The 17,037-nt window shown below is 53.6% G+C and overlaps 1 protein-coding gene across 1 annotated transcript in view; it reads right to left on the minus strand.

Moving 5' to 3' along the window:
* The window catches only part of NCAPD3 (non-SMC condensin II complex subunit D3), a 61,958-nt gene that overhangs the window by 28,003 nt on the left and 16,918 nt on the right, over positions 1-17,037 (minus strand). Inside the window, exons 14-18 of the mRNA XM_068160066.1 lie at positions 13,577-13,650; positions 10,868-11,002; positions 6,712-6,932; positions 1,608-1,799; positions 1,176-1,273 (exon numbers count right to left, since the gene is read on the minus strand). Coding sequence (XP_068016167.1) covers positions 1,176-1,273; positions 1,608-1,799; positions 6,712-6,932; positions 10,868-11,002; positions 13,577-13,650 — 720 coding nt within the window. The remainder of the gene's footprint in view (positions 1-1,175; positions 1,274-1,607; positions 1,800-6,711; positions 6,933-10,867; positions 11,003-13,576; positions 13,651-17,037) is intronic.

The following is a 17,037-nucleotide window of genomic DNA, read 5'->3' on the forward strand; positions in this document are numbered from 1 at the left end:
GGAGGTGTCCCTGCCCATGGCAGGGGGTTGGAGCTGGCTGATCTTCAATGGGATTGAGTCAGTCATCAGCAAGTTTGCAGATGACACCAAGCTGGGAGCAGATGTTGGTCAGTTAGAGGGTGGAAGGGCTCTGCAGAGGGACCTCGACCAACTGCACAGATGGGCAGGGGCAAACAGGATGGCATTCAACAAATCCAAGTGCCAGGTGCTGCACTTTGGCCATGGCAACCCCATGCAGAGCTACAGGCTGGGGGCAGAGTGGCTGAGAGCTGCCAGAGAGTGACCTGGGGATACTGATTGACAGCTGCCTGAATATGAGCCAGCAGTGTGACCAGGGGGTCAAGAAGGCCAAGGGCATCCTGGCCTGCATCAGGAAGAGTGTGGCCAGCAGGAGCAGGGAAGTCCTTGTGCCCTGTGCTAAGCACTGGTTATTCCACACCTTGAGTCATGTGTCCAGTTCTGGGCTCCTCAGTTTAAGAAGGAGATTGAGAGACTTGAGGGTGTCCAGAGAAGGACAAGGAGGCTGGGGAGGGGTCTGGAGCACAGCCCTGTGAGGAGAGGCTGAGGGAGCTGGGGTTGCTTAGCCTGGAGAAGAGGAGGCTCAGGGGAGACCTCATTGCCCTCTACAACTCCCTGAAGGGAGGCTGTAGCCAGGTGGGGGTTGGTCTCTTCTCCCAGGCACCCAGCACCAGAACAAGGGGACACAGTCTCAAGCTGTGCCAGGGGAGGTTTAGGCTGGAGGTGAGGAGAAAGTTCTTCCCAGAGAGAGTTGTTAGGCATTGGGATGTGCTGCCCAGGGAGGTGGTGGAGTCCCTGTCCCTGGAGATGTTCAAGAGGGGATTGGATGTGGCACTTGGTGCCATGGTCTAGTCATGAGGTCTGTGGTGACAGGTTGGACTCGATCCTCAAGGTCTCTTCCAACCTTGGCTATACTGTGATGCTGTCTCCCAGGCTGCCCAGGGTGGCTGTGGCTGCCTCCTCCCTGGAGGTGTTCAAGGCCAGGTTGGATGAGGCCTTGAGCAGCCTGGGCTGGTGTGAGGTGTCCCTGCCCATGGCAGGGGGGTTGGAACTGGATGAGCTTTAAGGTCCCTTCCAGCCCAACCCATTCCATGATTCTATAGAGAGAGGAGGCCTGAACCCTGCCTTCCCCTCTGCAGTTTCTCAGGGCCACTCACCAATCAGCCTCTCAGAGGTGCTTTTAGGAAGGTGCTTTGCAACATGACCAATGACAGACAGTATGTGTCCTGTGGTGTCAGTGCTGGTGCTCTGCTGCCTGGAAAAGAGCAGAGCAGACAAACTAACATTAACACAGAGGAGCACCACCCAATTACAGGAGGCAAAACTCCTTGCAGCTGGGGCATGCATTATTAAGGCAGAGCTGTCCAAGCAAATGAAAGCTCAAAGAGCTTAAGGCAAGAGTTGGTTGCTGCACAAAAATCTGTGGGCTTGCCTCCTAGCTGCAGAGCTGCCTGCCTGAATCAAGAGCCCTGCTCCAAGCAGCTGCACAGCAATCTGCCTGGGGAAGGACAGAAAGAGCTCACTTGCTTTGCTCCTTCTCTTCCCCCCCACCTCCTCCCTGCAGAAGGGAGCTCCAAGCACACACGTACCTGCTGATGTCATCCCAGCACTCAATGACCTTGGAATAATCCAGCTTGGGTGAGGAACCTGCCACCTTAGCTAGCAGCATCCAGGCTGCTGCAGCATGCTCTGTTGCCACATGAGACATGACATTGCTGATGAAAGTGGAGGTGAACTTCTTCTGACCAGACCACAGCTGGAAAGCTTTGTTCAGGAAGCGGCTACGAGGAGGAAGGAAAAGGAAGTTCAAGGAGCAGTAAGCAAAACACTTGGGTCCTGATGCTGGCAGTGAAATCCAACATGCCTGGCCAGGGCACACTGGGCAACCCCACAAAGCTTGGCACTGCCACTACCCAAGGCCAAGGGCATCCTGGCCTGCATCAGGCAGAGTGTGGCCAGCAGGAGCAGGGAAGTCCTTGTGCCCTGTGCTCAGCACTGCTGAGGCCACCCCTGGAGTCCTGTGTCCAGTTCTGGGCTCCTGAGGTCAAGAAGGAGATTGAGAGACTTGAAGGTGTCCAGAGAAGGGCAAGGGGGCTGGGGAGGGGTCTGGAGCACAGCCCTGTGAGGAGAGGCTGAGGGAGCTGGGGTTGCTTAGCCTGCAGAAGAGGAGGCTCAGGGGAGACCTTCTTGCTCTCTGCAACTCCCTGAAGGGAGGTTGGAGCCAGGTGGGGGTTGGGCTCTTCTCCCAGGCACCCAGCACCAGAACAAGAGGACACAGTCTCAAGCTGTGCCAGGGGAGGTTTAGGCTGGAGGTGAGGAAGAAATTCTTCCCAGAGAGATTGGCCATTGGGATGTGCTGCCCAGGGAGGTGGTGGAGTCCCCATCCCTGGAGGTGTTTAGGAAGAGCCTGGATGAGGCACTTGGTGCCATGGTTGAGTTGATCAGATGGTGCTGGGTGAGAGGTTGGATTTGATGATCTCTGAGGTCTTTTCCAACCTGGTTAATTCTATTCTGCTCAGAACATTTCTAAGATGGATTTTACCAGCAGCACTTTCAATCTTTCACTTCATAATCCTGATACAGATTGCATTGGGTTGGAAGGGACCCTCAAAGGTCATCCTGTCCAACCCCCCTGCACTCAGCAGGGACACCTCCAGCTAGATCAGGTTGCTCAGGGCCACAGCCAAGTTTGACCTTGAATGTCTCCAGGGATGGGACCTCAACCACCTCTCTGGGCAACCTGTTCCAGTTGAGGGCAGCCATCCTCATTGTGAGGAATTTCCTCCTGTTGTCCAACCTAAATCTGCCCTGCTCCAGTTTCAAGCCATTGCTTCTTGTCCTATCACAGTATCATTCAGGGTTGGAAGGGACCCCAAGGATCATCCAGTCCCAACCCCCCTGCCATGGGCAGGGACACCCCACACTAGATCAGCCTGGCCACAGCCTCAGCCAGCCTGGCTGCAAACACCTCCAGGGCTGGGGCCTCAACCACCTCCCTGGACAACCCATTCCAGGGCTTCACCACTCTCATGGGGAAGAACTTCCTCCTCCCCTCCAGCCTGAATCTCCCCACCTCCAGCTTCATTCCATTCCTATACCAGGCCATGGCTTAGTGCTGTGTGTCAGGTTAAGGCAGAAGGTCCAATTGCTGCCATGGCTGATGAAGATCCAACTGAAGGAGCTGGGGCTGGTTAGTGTGATAAAGAGGAGGCTGAGGGGAGACCTCATGGCTCTGTACAACCACCTGACAGGACATTGTGGACATTGTGTTGGTCTTTTCTCACAGGTAATGAGTGACAGAACAAGAGGGAATGGCCTCAAGCTGGGAGTGAGTAGGTTTAGACTGGACAGTAGGAAGCCTTTTTCCCCAGCAAGAGTGGTCAGGGACTGGGATGTGCTGCCCTGGGAGGTGGTTGAGTCACCAAGCCTGGAGGTGTTTCAAGGTGGTTTGGATGTGGGGCTTGGGGATGAACCTTGTAGAGCAGGGTTAATGGTTGGACTTGGTGACCCTGAGGCTCTTCTCCAACCTGACTGCTTCTGTGACACATCAAGAAAACATCACTGCAGCAAAGCCTCTCCAGCAGCTGCCACTGAACACCCTGGTGACAGAGGGCAACAGCAACTTGAAGGCACCAGAACTTGCTCATTTTTTGCCCCCCTTCCCCCCCCTTTCATCCTGAGAGAGTTGTGAGGTTCAACCAAGCTGCAAGGTACTCTGAGGTCACAAAGAAGGTATCATGAAGCTGCAAACTGTTATAAAATAGCCCAAATTAGAACACTGACAGCTTCCCAGAGTGGTGAGGCAGCACAACCAGGAGCTCATCTTCTATTCCTGAGCAATTATGCCCTGTTGACTAATAAACATACAGCTGTCTTTAATCAATGTTGTGTCCTTGTCATCCTGTGTGTCATCTCCTTGCTTCTGCTCCTTCCCACAGCATCCTGCAAAAGGCAGGATAATTCTATTTGTCACAAGACAAGGAACATATTGTGGAGCAGAATTAATCAAAGGTGATGCTCTCCTTTCTTTAGATATCTTCTCTGACTCCTGCCATTAGCACACCTCCAGCTGACTGAAATACTCCTGCTGCTCTCAACACCTCGGGAACAGCATGCCAAGCATGCCCGGCAAGAGCCAGGGAGTCATTCAAGCTGGAAGAGGCCCCCCCTGAGAACGTGCCCAAGCTTCCTCCCAACACCTCCATGACCAGCAGGCCATGTCCCAGAGTGCCACATTTACTCATTTGCTGAACACCTCCAGAGATGATGACTCTGCCACCTCCATCAGCAACCTGTTCCAGCACAGGAACGCTCCAGCTCAGGCAGGGAGCTGCAAGTGAAAGGCCTGTGTCCAGTTCTGGGCTCCTCAGGTTAGGAAGGAGGTTGACTTGCTGGAAGGTGTCCAGAGAAGGGCAACGAAGCTGGGGAGGGGTCTGGAGCACAGCCCTGTGAGGAGAGGATGAGGGAGCTGGGGTTGCTTAGCCTGGAGAAGAGGAGGCTCAGGGGAGACCTTCTTGCTGCCTACAACTACCTGAAGGGAGGTTGGAGCCAGGCAGAGGTTGGTCTCTTCTCCCAGGCACCCAGCACCAGAACAAGAGGACACAGTCTCAGGCTGTGCCAGGGGAGGTTCAGGTTGAATGTTAGGAAGAAGTTTTACACAGAGAGAGTGATTGCCCATTGGGATGGGCTGCTGGGGGAGGTGGTGGAGTCACCATCACTGGAGGTGTTCAGGAGGAGACTTGATGGGGTGCTTGGTGCCATGGGTTAGTTGGTTGGGTGGTGTTGGTTGATGGGTTGGACATGATGATCTTGAAGGTCTCTTCCAACCTGGTCTGGTCTATTCTAATCTACCTCACACCCAAGGAAAACTGCACTCTTCTCACCACAGTGTGGCAGAGGTTGGAAGAGACCTCCAGAGATCAAGCCCAATTCACCCTGCCAGAGCAGGGTCACCCAGGAACACATCCAGATGGGTCTTGAAAGTCTCCAGAGGAGGAGACTCCACAACTTCTCTGGGCAGCTTGACTCCAGGGTTCCAGCTCCCTCAGACTTCTGTCTCTCCTCATGTTGAGGTGGAACTTCCTGTGCCCCAGTTTGTGTCCATTGCTCCTTGTCCTATCACAGGACAGCACTGAGAGCAGCCTGGCCCCTTGTTGCCCCCCACCCTTCAGCTATTTACAGACATTCATAAGATCTCCTCTCAGCCTTCTCTTCTCCAGGCTAGACAGCCCCAGGGCTCTCATCACACAGAGGTTCCAGTCCCTTCCTCATCCTCATAGCCTCTCTTGGACTCTCCTCAGCAATTTCCTGTCCCTCTTGAACTGGGGAGCCCAGAACTGGACACAATACTCCAGATGTGGGCTCAGCAGGGCAGAGTAGAGGGGGAGAACAACCTCCCTTGACCTGCTGGCCATACTCAATGCACCCCAGGAGACCATTGGCCTTCTTGGCCCCAAGGACACATTGCTGTCCCATGGAGAACTTACTGTCCACCACAACTCCAAGGTCCTTCTCCATGGAGCTGCTTTCCAGCAGGTCAGCCTCTAAGCTGTACTGATGCATGGTGCTGCTCCTCCCCAGGTGCAGGACTCTTGCTGGACCCCCCAGGCTTCCTCTCCATCACCAACCCAGCCTGTCCAGGGTCTGGCTGACTGGCAGCACAGCCTCCCAGTGCATCAGCCACTTCTCCCAGTTTCAGCTCAGCAGCAAACTGGCTGAGTTTGCTGCACCCTCATCCAGAAAACACTGAAGAAGACTGGACCCAGCACTGCCAGCTGGTCCATGCTCACAAGCTCTTCTGTCCCAGGAGCTGGCAGAGCAACAGAAGCCCCTCACACCAGGAGAGCTCCCACCCCCAGCAGTGATGTGCTTTTATAGTGATGGTTTCAAGCAGGGAATTGAAAGAGCTGAAAAACCCCCAAAAGCCAGCAGGTGTAGCCTGCTGCCCTTGCACAATGGGCAGCACATGCATTGCACCAGGGTGTAAGCTCTGAGAGCTAATGGCCTGTGGCCACAGGGAGAATGAGAGCACTCCAAGTATCAACTCTCAGCCTTATCTTACTCCTCCAGTCAAGAGGCAATTTCCTTCTGTAAATCATAACTTGCATATTCGAACAGGACTCCAAAGACACAGAAAGGGAAGGGTTTTGTCCCTGCATACTAACATGGCAAAGGTGACAAAAGCATGGAATGCAGAGGACAAAGGGCTGCTACAGGAGAGCCAGCAGAGCCCCAAGGCAGAAAGGAAAGGGCAGGGCAGCAGGCAGGCAAGGAAAGGGAGGGGAGGGAAGGGCTGCAGGCAGGCAGGAAAGGGGAGGGAAGGGCTGCAGGCAGGCAGGGAAAGGGAAGGGAAGGGCTGCAGGCAGGCAGGGAAAGGGAAGGGAAGGGCTGCAGGCAGGCAGGGAAAGGGAAGGGAAGGGCTGCAGGCAGGCAGGGAAAGGGAAGGGAAGGGCTGCAGGCAGGCAGGGAAAGGGAAGGGAAGGGCTGCAGGCAGGCAGGGAAAGGGAAGGGAAGGGCTGCAGGCAGGCAGGGAAAGGGAAGGGAAGGGCTGCAGGCAGGCAGGGAAAGGGAAGGGAAGGGCTGCAGGCAGGCAGGCAAGGAAAGGAAGGGAGGGCTGCAGGCAGGCAGGGAAAGGGAAGGGAAGGGCTGCAGGCAGGCAGGCAAGGAAAGGAAGGGAGGGCTGCAGGCACTTACTTCAGCTCCTGCTCTTCTGAAGTCAAGAGGGTAAGGAGATCCCACGCTAGAGTCTGCTCCTTGTCCTCACTCCTGAATCTATTATAGCTTTTTATGTGTTGCAACAGGAGCTGATCAAGGCAGTCCAAGGCCTTTTCTTGGACAGAGGTTTCAGGGTCCATCACAACAGGCACCACTCCATTCAGCCAGGCCTTCTGCACTGCCACGTTGTAGTGCTGAGCCTGAGGGAAGCACACCTGGGGTTAGCAACCTCTGTAAGTCACTGGAGGACCCCAGATGCATAGAGGGAGACCAGCAAAGGCCTGCAGACACAGAATCACACAGTGCATTGGGTTGGAAGGGACCCTTGAGGGTCATCCTCTCCAAACCCCCTGCTCTGGGCAGAGATATCTCCAGCCAGAGCAGGCTGCTCAGGGCCCCATTAAGTTCAACCTTGAACATCTCCAGGGATGGAGCTTCCATCACCCCTTTGGGTGACCTGTGCCAGGATTTCCCCACCCTCACTGTGCAGAGCTTCCTCCTGATGCCCAACCTAAATCTCCCCTGCTCCAGTTTCAAACCTTTGCTCCTCACCCCATCCCCACAGGCTCTCCTGAACAGCCCCTCCCCAGCTTCCTGCAGGTCCCCTTCAGATACTGAAATGCTGCTCTAAGCTCTCCCCAGAGCCTTCTCCAGGCTGAACAGCCTCAATTCTCCCAGCCTGTCTTCAGAGCAGGGATACTTCCAGCCCTCTGATCATCCTTGTGGCCTCTTCTAGACCTGCTCCAGCAGCTCCACATCCTTCTTGCAGTGAGGACTCCCAAGCAGGGCACAGTACTGCAGGTGAGGTCTCACCAGAGCAGGCCAGAGTGGCAGATTTCCCTCTCTTCAGCTACAGAAACATCCAGGTTCAGCTGCTAAGCTTGAAAACACATTTTAACAAAGCCCAGCAAGCTGCCCAACCAGCACTGCAAGGTGGCAGCAGAATAGAACAAGAGAGCTTGCATCTCCTTGACAGCAGGAGGGGATTGGATCAGATGTGACCAAGGTACCTGCTGCTCCTGCTAAAGCCCTGCTCATACATTGGGTTGAAACTCTACAGACAGAGAACAGCACTGCAATAAAGCTGTGGAGCAGATGATTTAACAGCCAAAAGAGAGAGAGCTTTGCTTCATATAAACCTCATGCTCCAAGGCTCAGTTCCTAACCCTCTGTGAATAAATAGAGGCAAAAAAGGGACAATATTGCAGGGCTACCATCTCCACCATGCCCCAAGGCTCAGTTCCTAACCCTCTGTGAATAAATAGAGGCAAAAAAGGGACAATATTGCAGGGCTATCATTTCCACCATGTTCCAGCCCTCAGTTCCTAGCCCTTAGTGAATAAATAGGGGGAGAATAATGGACAATATTGCAGGGCTATCATCTCCACCATGTTCCAGCCCTCAGTTCCTAGCCCTTAGTGAATAAATAGGGGGAGAATAATGGACAATATTGCAGGGCTATCATCCCCACCATGCTCCAAGCCTCAGTTCCTAAGCCACTGGGAATAAATAGGGGGGAGAAAAGGACAATATTGAAGGGCTATCATCTCCATGCTCCAAGCCTCAGTTCCTAACTCTTAGTGAATAAATAGGGGGGAAAATGGACAATATTGCAGGGCTATCTTCTCCACCATGCTCCAAGCCTCAGTTCCTAACCCTTTAGGAATAAATAGAATAAAAAGGACAATATCACAGGGCTATCATCCCCACCATGCTCCAAGGCTCAGTTCCTAACCCTTTAGGAATAAATAGGGGGGAAAAAGGACAATATGGTGGAGGTGATAGCCCTGCAATGTTCCAAGGCTCAGTTCCTAACCTTTGGTGAATAAATAGAGGGAAAATATTGCAGGGCTATCATCCCCACCACGCTCCAAGGCTCAGTTCCTAACCCACTGGGAATAAATAGGGGGGAAAAAAGGACAATATTGCAGGGCTATCTTCTCCATCATGCTCCAAGACTCAGTTCCTAACCCTTTGGGAATAAATAGAATAAGAAGGAAGATATTTCAGTGCTATCTTCTCCACCATGCTCCAAGCCTCAGTTCCTAGCTCTTGGTGAATAAATAGAATAAGAAGGACAATATTGCAGGGCTATCATCTCCACCATGTTCCAAGCCTCAGCTCCTAACCCTCTGTGAATAAACAGAAGGACAATATTGCAGGGCTATCATCTCCATGTTCCAAGCCTGAGTTCCTAACCCTCAGTGAATAAATAAGGGGAGGAAAAATGGACAATATTGCAGGGCTATCACCTCCACCATGTTCCAAGCCTCAGTTCCTAACTCTTTGGGAATAAATAGAGTAAGAAGGAAGATATTTCAGGGCTATCTTCTCTACCATGCTCCAAGCCTCAGTTCCTAACCCTTTGGGAATAAACAGAATAAGAAGGAAGGTATTTCAGGGCTATCATCTCCATGTCCCAAGCCTCAGTTCCTAACTCTTAGTGAATAAATAGGGGGAGGAAAAATGGACAATATTGCAGGGCAATCATCTCCATGCTCCAAGGCTCAGTTCCTAACCCACTGGGAATAAATAGGGGGGAAAAAAGGACAATATTGCAGGGCTATCATCTCCATGTTCCAAGCCTCAGTTCCTAACCCACTGGGAATAAGTAGAATAAGAAGGAAGATATTTCAGGGCTATCATCTCCACCATGCTCCAAGACTCAGTTTCTAACCCTTTGGGAATAAATAGAATAAAAAGGACAATACTGCAGGGCTATCACCTCCATGCTCCAAGCTTCAGTTCCTAACCCACTGGGAATAAATAGGGGGGAAAATGGACAATATTGCAGGGCTATCTTCTCCACCATGCTCCAAGCCTCAGTTCCTAACCCTTGGTGAATAAATAGAAGGACAATATTGCAGGGCTATCATCTCCATGCTCCAAGCCTCAGTTCCTCACCCTTAGTGAATAAATAGGGGGAGGAAAAATGGACAATATTGCAGGGCAATCATCTCCACATTACGTCTTGAAGTGATTCAGAGGGTTTGAGCTCTTCTTTGGTGCTTCTTTTTTTGAGCTCAAGGAGGCCAGCCACAGAAACATTTTCTCCCATGACACAGAAATCAACAGTCAGGAAGAGAAACGTTTCCAACTGTTGGAAGCCGAAATCACAAGTCTGGAGAAGGATGAGTCATGGCTTCCAAGTCAAAAGGTAATCAAGAACAACAACAAAAAAAACCCAAAAACCAACCAAACCCCACACCACCAACCCAAAAAAGACAACCCAAATTTAAATGCAGCCATGAAATGCAACTCCCTGACTGAGCAGCTGACGTGGGGCTGACCTCTGACCTCTCTGTTTCCTCCCTCTTCCAACTCCCTGCTTGCTCATCCCAGGCCTGCAGAAGACCTCGAGATGCAAGCTCAAGATCACAGCCCAGCAGGCAGCTGTGTGCTGGGCTGCATCCAAAGCAGGGAGGGCAGCAGGACAGGGAGGGGATTCTGCACCTTTGCTCTGCTGAGACCCCTCCACTTGGAACACTCCATCCAGTTCCACTGAGGACAGGGAGCTGTTGGAGTGCAGCCAGAGTGTGGCATATTGAGGCATGGACCTCCTAAGGGGGAGGACACAAGGAGAGGGGTGGGGACAGGACAGGACAGGACAGGACAGGACAGGACAGCACAGCACAGCACAGCACAGCACAGCACAGCACAGCACAGAACAGAACAGGTTGGAAGAGACCTTCAAAGATCATCATGTCCAACCTATCATCCAACACCACCCAACCAACTAAAGCATGCAACCAAGCAGAGAGTTGGAGCTATTCAGCCTGGAGAAAAGAAGGCTCCAGGGAGACCTTAAAGCAGCCTTCCAGTACCTGAAGGGCCTCCAGGAGAGCTGGGGAGAGACAAGGAGCAATGGCTTTGAGCTGGAAGAGGGGAAACTGAGCCTGGAGATAAGGAAGAAGTTCTATAGAGTGAAGGTGGTGAGACACTGGCACATGTTGCCCAGGGAGGCTGTGGATGCCCCCTGCCTGGAGGTGTTCCAGGCTAGACTGGATAAAGCTTTGAGCAAGCTGGGCTGGTGGGAGGTGTCCCTGCCCACGGCAGGGGGGATAGAACTAGATGACTTTCAAGGTCCCTTCCAACCCAAACCATTCCATGATTCTATGAAGCTGCTTTTGCTTACCAGGAGGAGCTCTGTCAGAGACTGCAAGGCCTGCTTCCTGACCGAGACAGCAGGGTCCCGGCAGTGATCCTGAAGAGCAGACAAATCTTCTGCAGTGCAGGGGATCACTTTGTGCTTCAGGATGCTCAGGAAGACCTGCAAGTGAAACAGCAGCACAATCCTGATGGGGACATGGGCAGTGGGTAGCAAATCAGGAATACAATCTACCCCCCCTCACACACCTTTAACTAGAGATTAATTTCTCTTGCTGAGAGCAAAACATCACATTAACAATTTATGAGCACTGGGCACAGCCAAGGGATGCAGAATGGCACAGGAAACATCTCTGCAGTTGTTCTGATCTTGTAGCAGCATTTGGATAGGGTGAATGGCACAATTTCCCCATTGAAAATGAGGTGTACCTTGCACTAGAGGACATTTGGCGAACACCTCTCATGAGGGGCAGCTGAGGGAGCTTGGGGTGTTCAGTCTGAAGAAGAGGCTGAGGGGAGACCTCATTGCTCTCTGCAGCTCCCTGCAAGGAGGTTGCAGTGAGCTGGGAGTTGGTCTCTCCTCCCTAGATGATAGAAGGAGAGGAACAGGCCTGAAATTGTGCCAGGGGAGGTTTAGATTGGAGGTGAGAAACTGAAGGAGTTGGGGCTGTTCAGTCTGGAGAAGAGAAGGCTCCCAGGTGACCTCATTGTGGCCTTCCAGGATCTGCAGGGGGCCTACAGGAAGGCTGGGGAAGGACTTCTCAGGATCTCAGGCAGTGATAGGACTAGGGGGAATGGAATGAAGCTGGAGGTGGGGAGATTCAGGCTAGATGTGAGGAGGAGATTCCTCACCATGAGAGTGGTGAAGCCCTGGAATGGGTTGTCCAGGGAGGTGGTCGAGGCCCCAGCCCTGGAGGTGTTTAAGAGCAGGCTGGATGAGGCTCTGTCCAGCCTGATCTAGTGTGGGGTGTCCCTGCCCATGGCAGGGAAGTTGGAACTAGATGATCCTTGTGGTCCCTTCCAACCCTGAATGATACTATGATACTATGAATTTCTTTGCTGGAAGAGTGGTCAGGGATTGGCACAGGCTGCCCAGGGAGGTGGTGGAGTCCCCATCCCTGGAGGTGTTCAAGAAACCTGTGGCCATGGCACTTGGGGACATGGTTTAATGGCCATGGGGGTGCTGGGCTGATGGTTGGACTGGATGATCTTGGAGGTCTTTTCCAAGCAAAACAATTCCATCATTACAGCCTTAACTGGGAAGCTCAACTCAGCGTGCGAGCTGAGGATGAAGAGCTGGGGATGAAGAGGGCTGGCTGTTAAGAGGGTAAAATTTCCCCTGTAGCTGTGTCTCTTTAAAAGCTAATGGCTTCATTTAAACAAAAAAACCCACACCCCAGCAAGGAGCAAAGCCAAGCACACCTCCAGAAGGCTGGAGAGATCCTACTCTCTTTGTTAACAAGGTCAAAACAAACTGAGCAGCTAATATGCTTCAGTTTATAAGGAAGTCACTTAATTGAAATGCCTATTGACATTTGAAAAGAGCCTCTCCTCCAAATGACAGAAGAAGAGAATGCCAGCAAAGAGTGCTAGAAAAATTTTCCATCATCATGCTTGCATTATTTCCCCTGGAGACACTCTGCAGGCAGAGCAGGAAGCTACCTGGGAGCAAAGCTCCAGAGCAGCTCCCTGCAGGAGCGGGGCCCTCGGTGTTTGTGATCTGAGTAACTGAAGGGGGCTCCAGGAAAGGTGGGGAGGGGACTCTGGAGAAGGGCTGGTGGTGATAGGATGAGGAGCAATGGATTGAAGCTGGAAGAGGGGAGATTGAGACTGGACATGAGGAAGAAATTGTTTCCAGTGAGGGTGGGGAGACACTGGAACAGGTTGCTCAGGGAGGTTGTGGATGTCCCCTCCCTGGAGGCGAGCAAAGAGATGTTGTCTGCTTGAGGAGGAAGTTCTTCCCCATGAGAGTGGTGAAGCCCTGGAATGGGTTGTGCAGGGAGGTGGTTGAGGCCCCAGCCCTGGAGGTGTTTGCAGCCAGGCTGGCTGAGGCTGTGGCCAGGCTGATCTAGTGTGGGGTGTCCCTGCCCATGGCAGGGGGGTTGGAACTAGATGATCCTTGTGGTCCCTTCCAACCCTGACTGATACTATGACATCACCAGAGAAACCCTGAGTTCAATGTGGGTCTGGAGCTGCCATCCCAGCACCTGAAAGGAGCCTGCAGGAAAGCTGAGGGGGGACTTTTCACAGACTCACCAAGGTTGGAAGAGACCTCAAAGATCATCATCAAGCCCAACCTGTCACCACAGACCTCATGACTTAAGCACGGCACCAAGTGCCACCTTTTGACAAAGGCTTGGAGTGACAGGATGAGGGGAACTGGCCTTGAGCTGGGAGAGGGGAGATTGAGACTGGAAATTAGGAAGACATTCTTTACATTGAGGGTGGGGAGACACTGGAACAGGCTGCCCAGGGAGGCTGTGGATGTCCCCTGCCTGGAGGTGTTCAAGGCCAGGCTGGATGAGGCCCTGAGCAACCTGGGCTGGTGGGAGGTGTCCCTGTTGTGGTGGGCTGAAATTTCTCCCAGCATTAACTTTTCAGCCAGCCCAACTCAGCAGCAAATGAAGCTACCACACCCTGCCCACATGGCAGGGGGTTGGAACTGGGTGAGCTTTAAGGTCCCTTCCAAACCATTCTATGAACCTCCAAAGAGGGGAGCATGCAGCAAACATCCTACCTGCAGAGCAGATCTCCTCACATTGGGTTTCTCATCCCCAGCTCTCACTCTCAGCATGGCCACCAGTTCTTTCCCTATCCAAAACCATGAGGAAAAGGAATTAGCCTCACCACCACTTAGCAGCACCAACAGCCAGGGAGGAAACCAGCTCTGAGCAACAACCTGCTGCCTGAGCCTTTCAGAGTGTGAATAAAACACAGCATGAAATAAAAACCCCAACACCCCATCCAAAACAATTCAGGAGGAGATATAAGCCAGGGAAGAAAAACAACAAGCCAAACCCAACCCATTTTTCCAGGTTCTTTCATCTGACAATAGATCAACAAAGGCAAGTGAGACACCAAATCATTTTGATCCACGCAGCAGAAAGCAAAAGCCATCTGTAGCTGCTGCTGCATTTGTCTGCAGAGATGATGGGAGGCTCCCTGCCTGGTTTGAAAGCTCATCAGAGGGAGCCTGCACAGCTCCCTAACAAAAACCTGCAGCACAGCCACCTGGGGGAAAAGCATCTTGAGGGCAGAGCACAGCCAGATGCCTCCGTTTGAGAATGACCTCAGGGATCTGCTTGAAAGAGTCCAGTGCAGAGCCACAGAGCTGCTGCAGGCAGTGGAACATCTCCCTGGGAGGCCAGGCTGAGGCAGCTGGGGCTTGGAGCAGAGGAGCCTGAGGGCTGCCCTCATTGCTGGGGAGAAAAATAACAAACCAGGTTGGAAAAGACCTTCAAGATCATCATGTCCAACCCCTCAACCAATCCAACCCACCCAAACAGCTAACCCATGGCACCAAGCACCCCAGCAAGTCTTCTCCTCAACACCTCCAGGGATGGGGACTCCACCACCTCCCCAGGCAGCCCATCCCAGTGGGCAATCACTCTCTCTGTGTAAAACTTCCTCCTGACCTCCAGCCTAAACCTCCCCTGCTGCAGCCTGAGACTGTGTCCTCTTGCTCTGGTGCTGGCTGCCTGGGAGAAGAGACCAACCTCTGCCTGGCTACAACCTCCCTTCAGGTAGTTGGAGAGAGCAAGAAGGTCTCCCCTGAGCCTCCTCTTCTCCAGGCTAAGCAACCCCAGCTCCCTCAGCCTCTCCTCACAGAGCTGTGCTCCAGACCCCTCCCCAACTTTGTTGCCCTTCTCTGGACACCTTCCAGCAACTCAACCTCCTTCCTAAACTGAGGAGCCCAGAACTGGACACAGGACTCAAGGTGTGGCCTAACCAGTGCAGTGTCCAGGGGCAGAATGACCTCCCTGCTCCTGCTGGCCACACTCTGCCTGATGCAGGCCAGGATGCCATTGGCCCTCCTGGCTGCCTGGGCACACTGCAGGCTCATGTTCAGCCTACCATCGACCAGCACCCCCAGGTCCCTCTATGCCTGGCTGCTCTCAGCCACTCTGCTTCCAGCCTGCAGCACTGTCTGGGGTTGTTGTGGCCAATGTGCAGGGCAGTGTGAGGAGGATGGAGCCAGGCTCTGCTCAGGGATGTCCAAGGACAGGCCAAGGGGCACTGGGGGCAAGCTAAGGGAAGTTTAGGTTGGAGATCACAGAATCAACAAGGGTGGAAGAGACCTCAAAGATCATCAAGTCCAACCTGTCACCACAGACCTCATGAGTAGACCATGGCACCAAGTGCCACATCCAATCCCCTCTGGAACACCTCCAGGGATGGGGACTCCACCACCTCCCTGGGCAGCACATCCCAATGGCTAACAACTCTCTCAGGGAAGAACTTCCTCCTCACCTCCAGCCTAAACTTCCCCTGGCACAGCTTGAGACTGTGTCCTCTTGTTCTGGTGCTGGGGGCATGGGAGAAGAGACCAACCCCCACTGGCTCCAGCCTCCCTTCAGGTAGTTGTAGAGAGCAATGAGGTGTGAAGATGAGGAACAATTTCTTTCCTGTGAGAGTGGTCAGGGATTGGCACAGGCTGCCCAGGGGGGTGGTGGAGTCCCCATGCCTGGGGGTGGTCATTGCTCTCTACAGCTCCCTGAATGGAAGCTGGAGGCAGGTGGGGGTCAGTTTCTTCTCCCTGTCTCAGGTGAGGAGGAGAAAATGATTGGAAATTCTTCCAGGGGAGGGTTGGGTTGGAGCTGAGGAACAATTTCTTTGCTGCCAGAGTGGTCAGGGACTGGCACAGGCTGCCCAGGGAGGTGGTGGAGTCCCCATGCCTGGAGGTGTTCCAGAACCCTGTGGCCATGGCACTGTGGGACAGGGTTTAGAGGCCATGGTGGGGTTGGGTTGACGTTGGACTGGATGATCTTGGAGGGCTTTTCCAACCCAAACACCTCTACAATCCCACAGCTTGCCCTGCAGATGTCCCCCCAGCCTTCTAATCTTTGCCCTTGGACATTCAGCACCTTCTCACTCCCCTCAGCTCAGATTTATTTTGCTTCTAAGCCACGAGCTGCTCAGCCCCCAGAGAAGTGCAAAACGAGCAGAGGCTTAAGCCAAGCAGCAGCCTGTGCCAGACAGCTTTGCTAATGCACCCTGGGAGCCCTGCATTCAGGCTGTCCTCCTGAGCTCCAGACAGACCTTCTCCATCCAACCCTCCTCCCTCCCCTTCATTTATTTTGCCTAGTGCCAAGTGTGTGCTCAGCTGGGGATCAGATACAAACCCAGGCATCCTCTGCCACAAGCAGCCTGCAACTAAACAGGGAGCACACAATACCTCAAGTGGCCTGGAGGACTTTTCTATCTGAGAGAGCAGATTAAGGGAAATTTATCAGGGAAATGTTTTAAAAGCAAGCTTTCAATGGAGGAGATTGGAGCCTGGCTCCTGGAGATAGGGAGAGAGATCCCAAGTGAAGAGCAGCGTGAGCCAGGCAACAAAGACACGACTGCAGGATGGGAAGCAAGCAGTGAATGGAACTGTCAGCAGTTCAAGAGGGGTGAACAGCAAGAGCTGAGAGCAATGATGCTGGCAGAGGCCTACAGGCTGGGAAGGGAAGCTTTGACATGCAAAAGAAAAGGAGAGACTCAGAGAAGGGGCAGCATGGCCACAAAAGCCAACGTAGGTGCTGATCCCATGCTGGCAACAAGTTCTCTGCCTGCCATGCCCCAGGGCTCCGGTTAGCCTCACACCTGGCTTTCAACTCCAGCCAAGCCCTGATGCTGCAGGGAACTCAATCCTTCCCCAGGCCACAGGGAGGGCCTGCAGGGGCCAGGGAACCCTGCCCCACGCCAGCCACGGCCTGCAAGGGGGCAGGGAACTCCCTCCCCACGCCAGCCACGGCCTGCAGGGGGCAGGGACCCCCTCCCCACACAGCCCGCAAGGGGGCAGGGACCTCCCTCCCTCCCCACACAGCCCGCAGGGGGGCAGGGAACTCCCTCCCTCCCCACACAGCCCGCAAGGGGGCAGGGACCTCCCTCCCCACACAGCCCGCAAGGGGGCAGGGAACTCCCTCCCTCCCCACACAGCCCGCAAGGGGGCAGGGAACTCCCTCCCCACACAGCCCGCAAGGGGGCAGGGGA

This window comes from Melanerpes formicivorus, unplaced genomic scaffold, assembly GCF_026170545.1.
Source record: "Melanerpes formicivorus ecotype bairdi unplaced genomic scaffold, bMelFor1.0.p_v2 SCAF_47, whole genome shotgun sequence".
In the NCBI taxonomy this organism is placed as follows: Eukaryota; Metazoa; Chordata; class Aves; order Piciformes; family Picidae; genus Melanerpes; species Melanerpes formicivorus.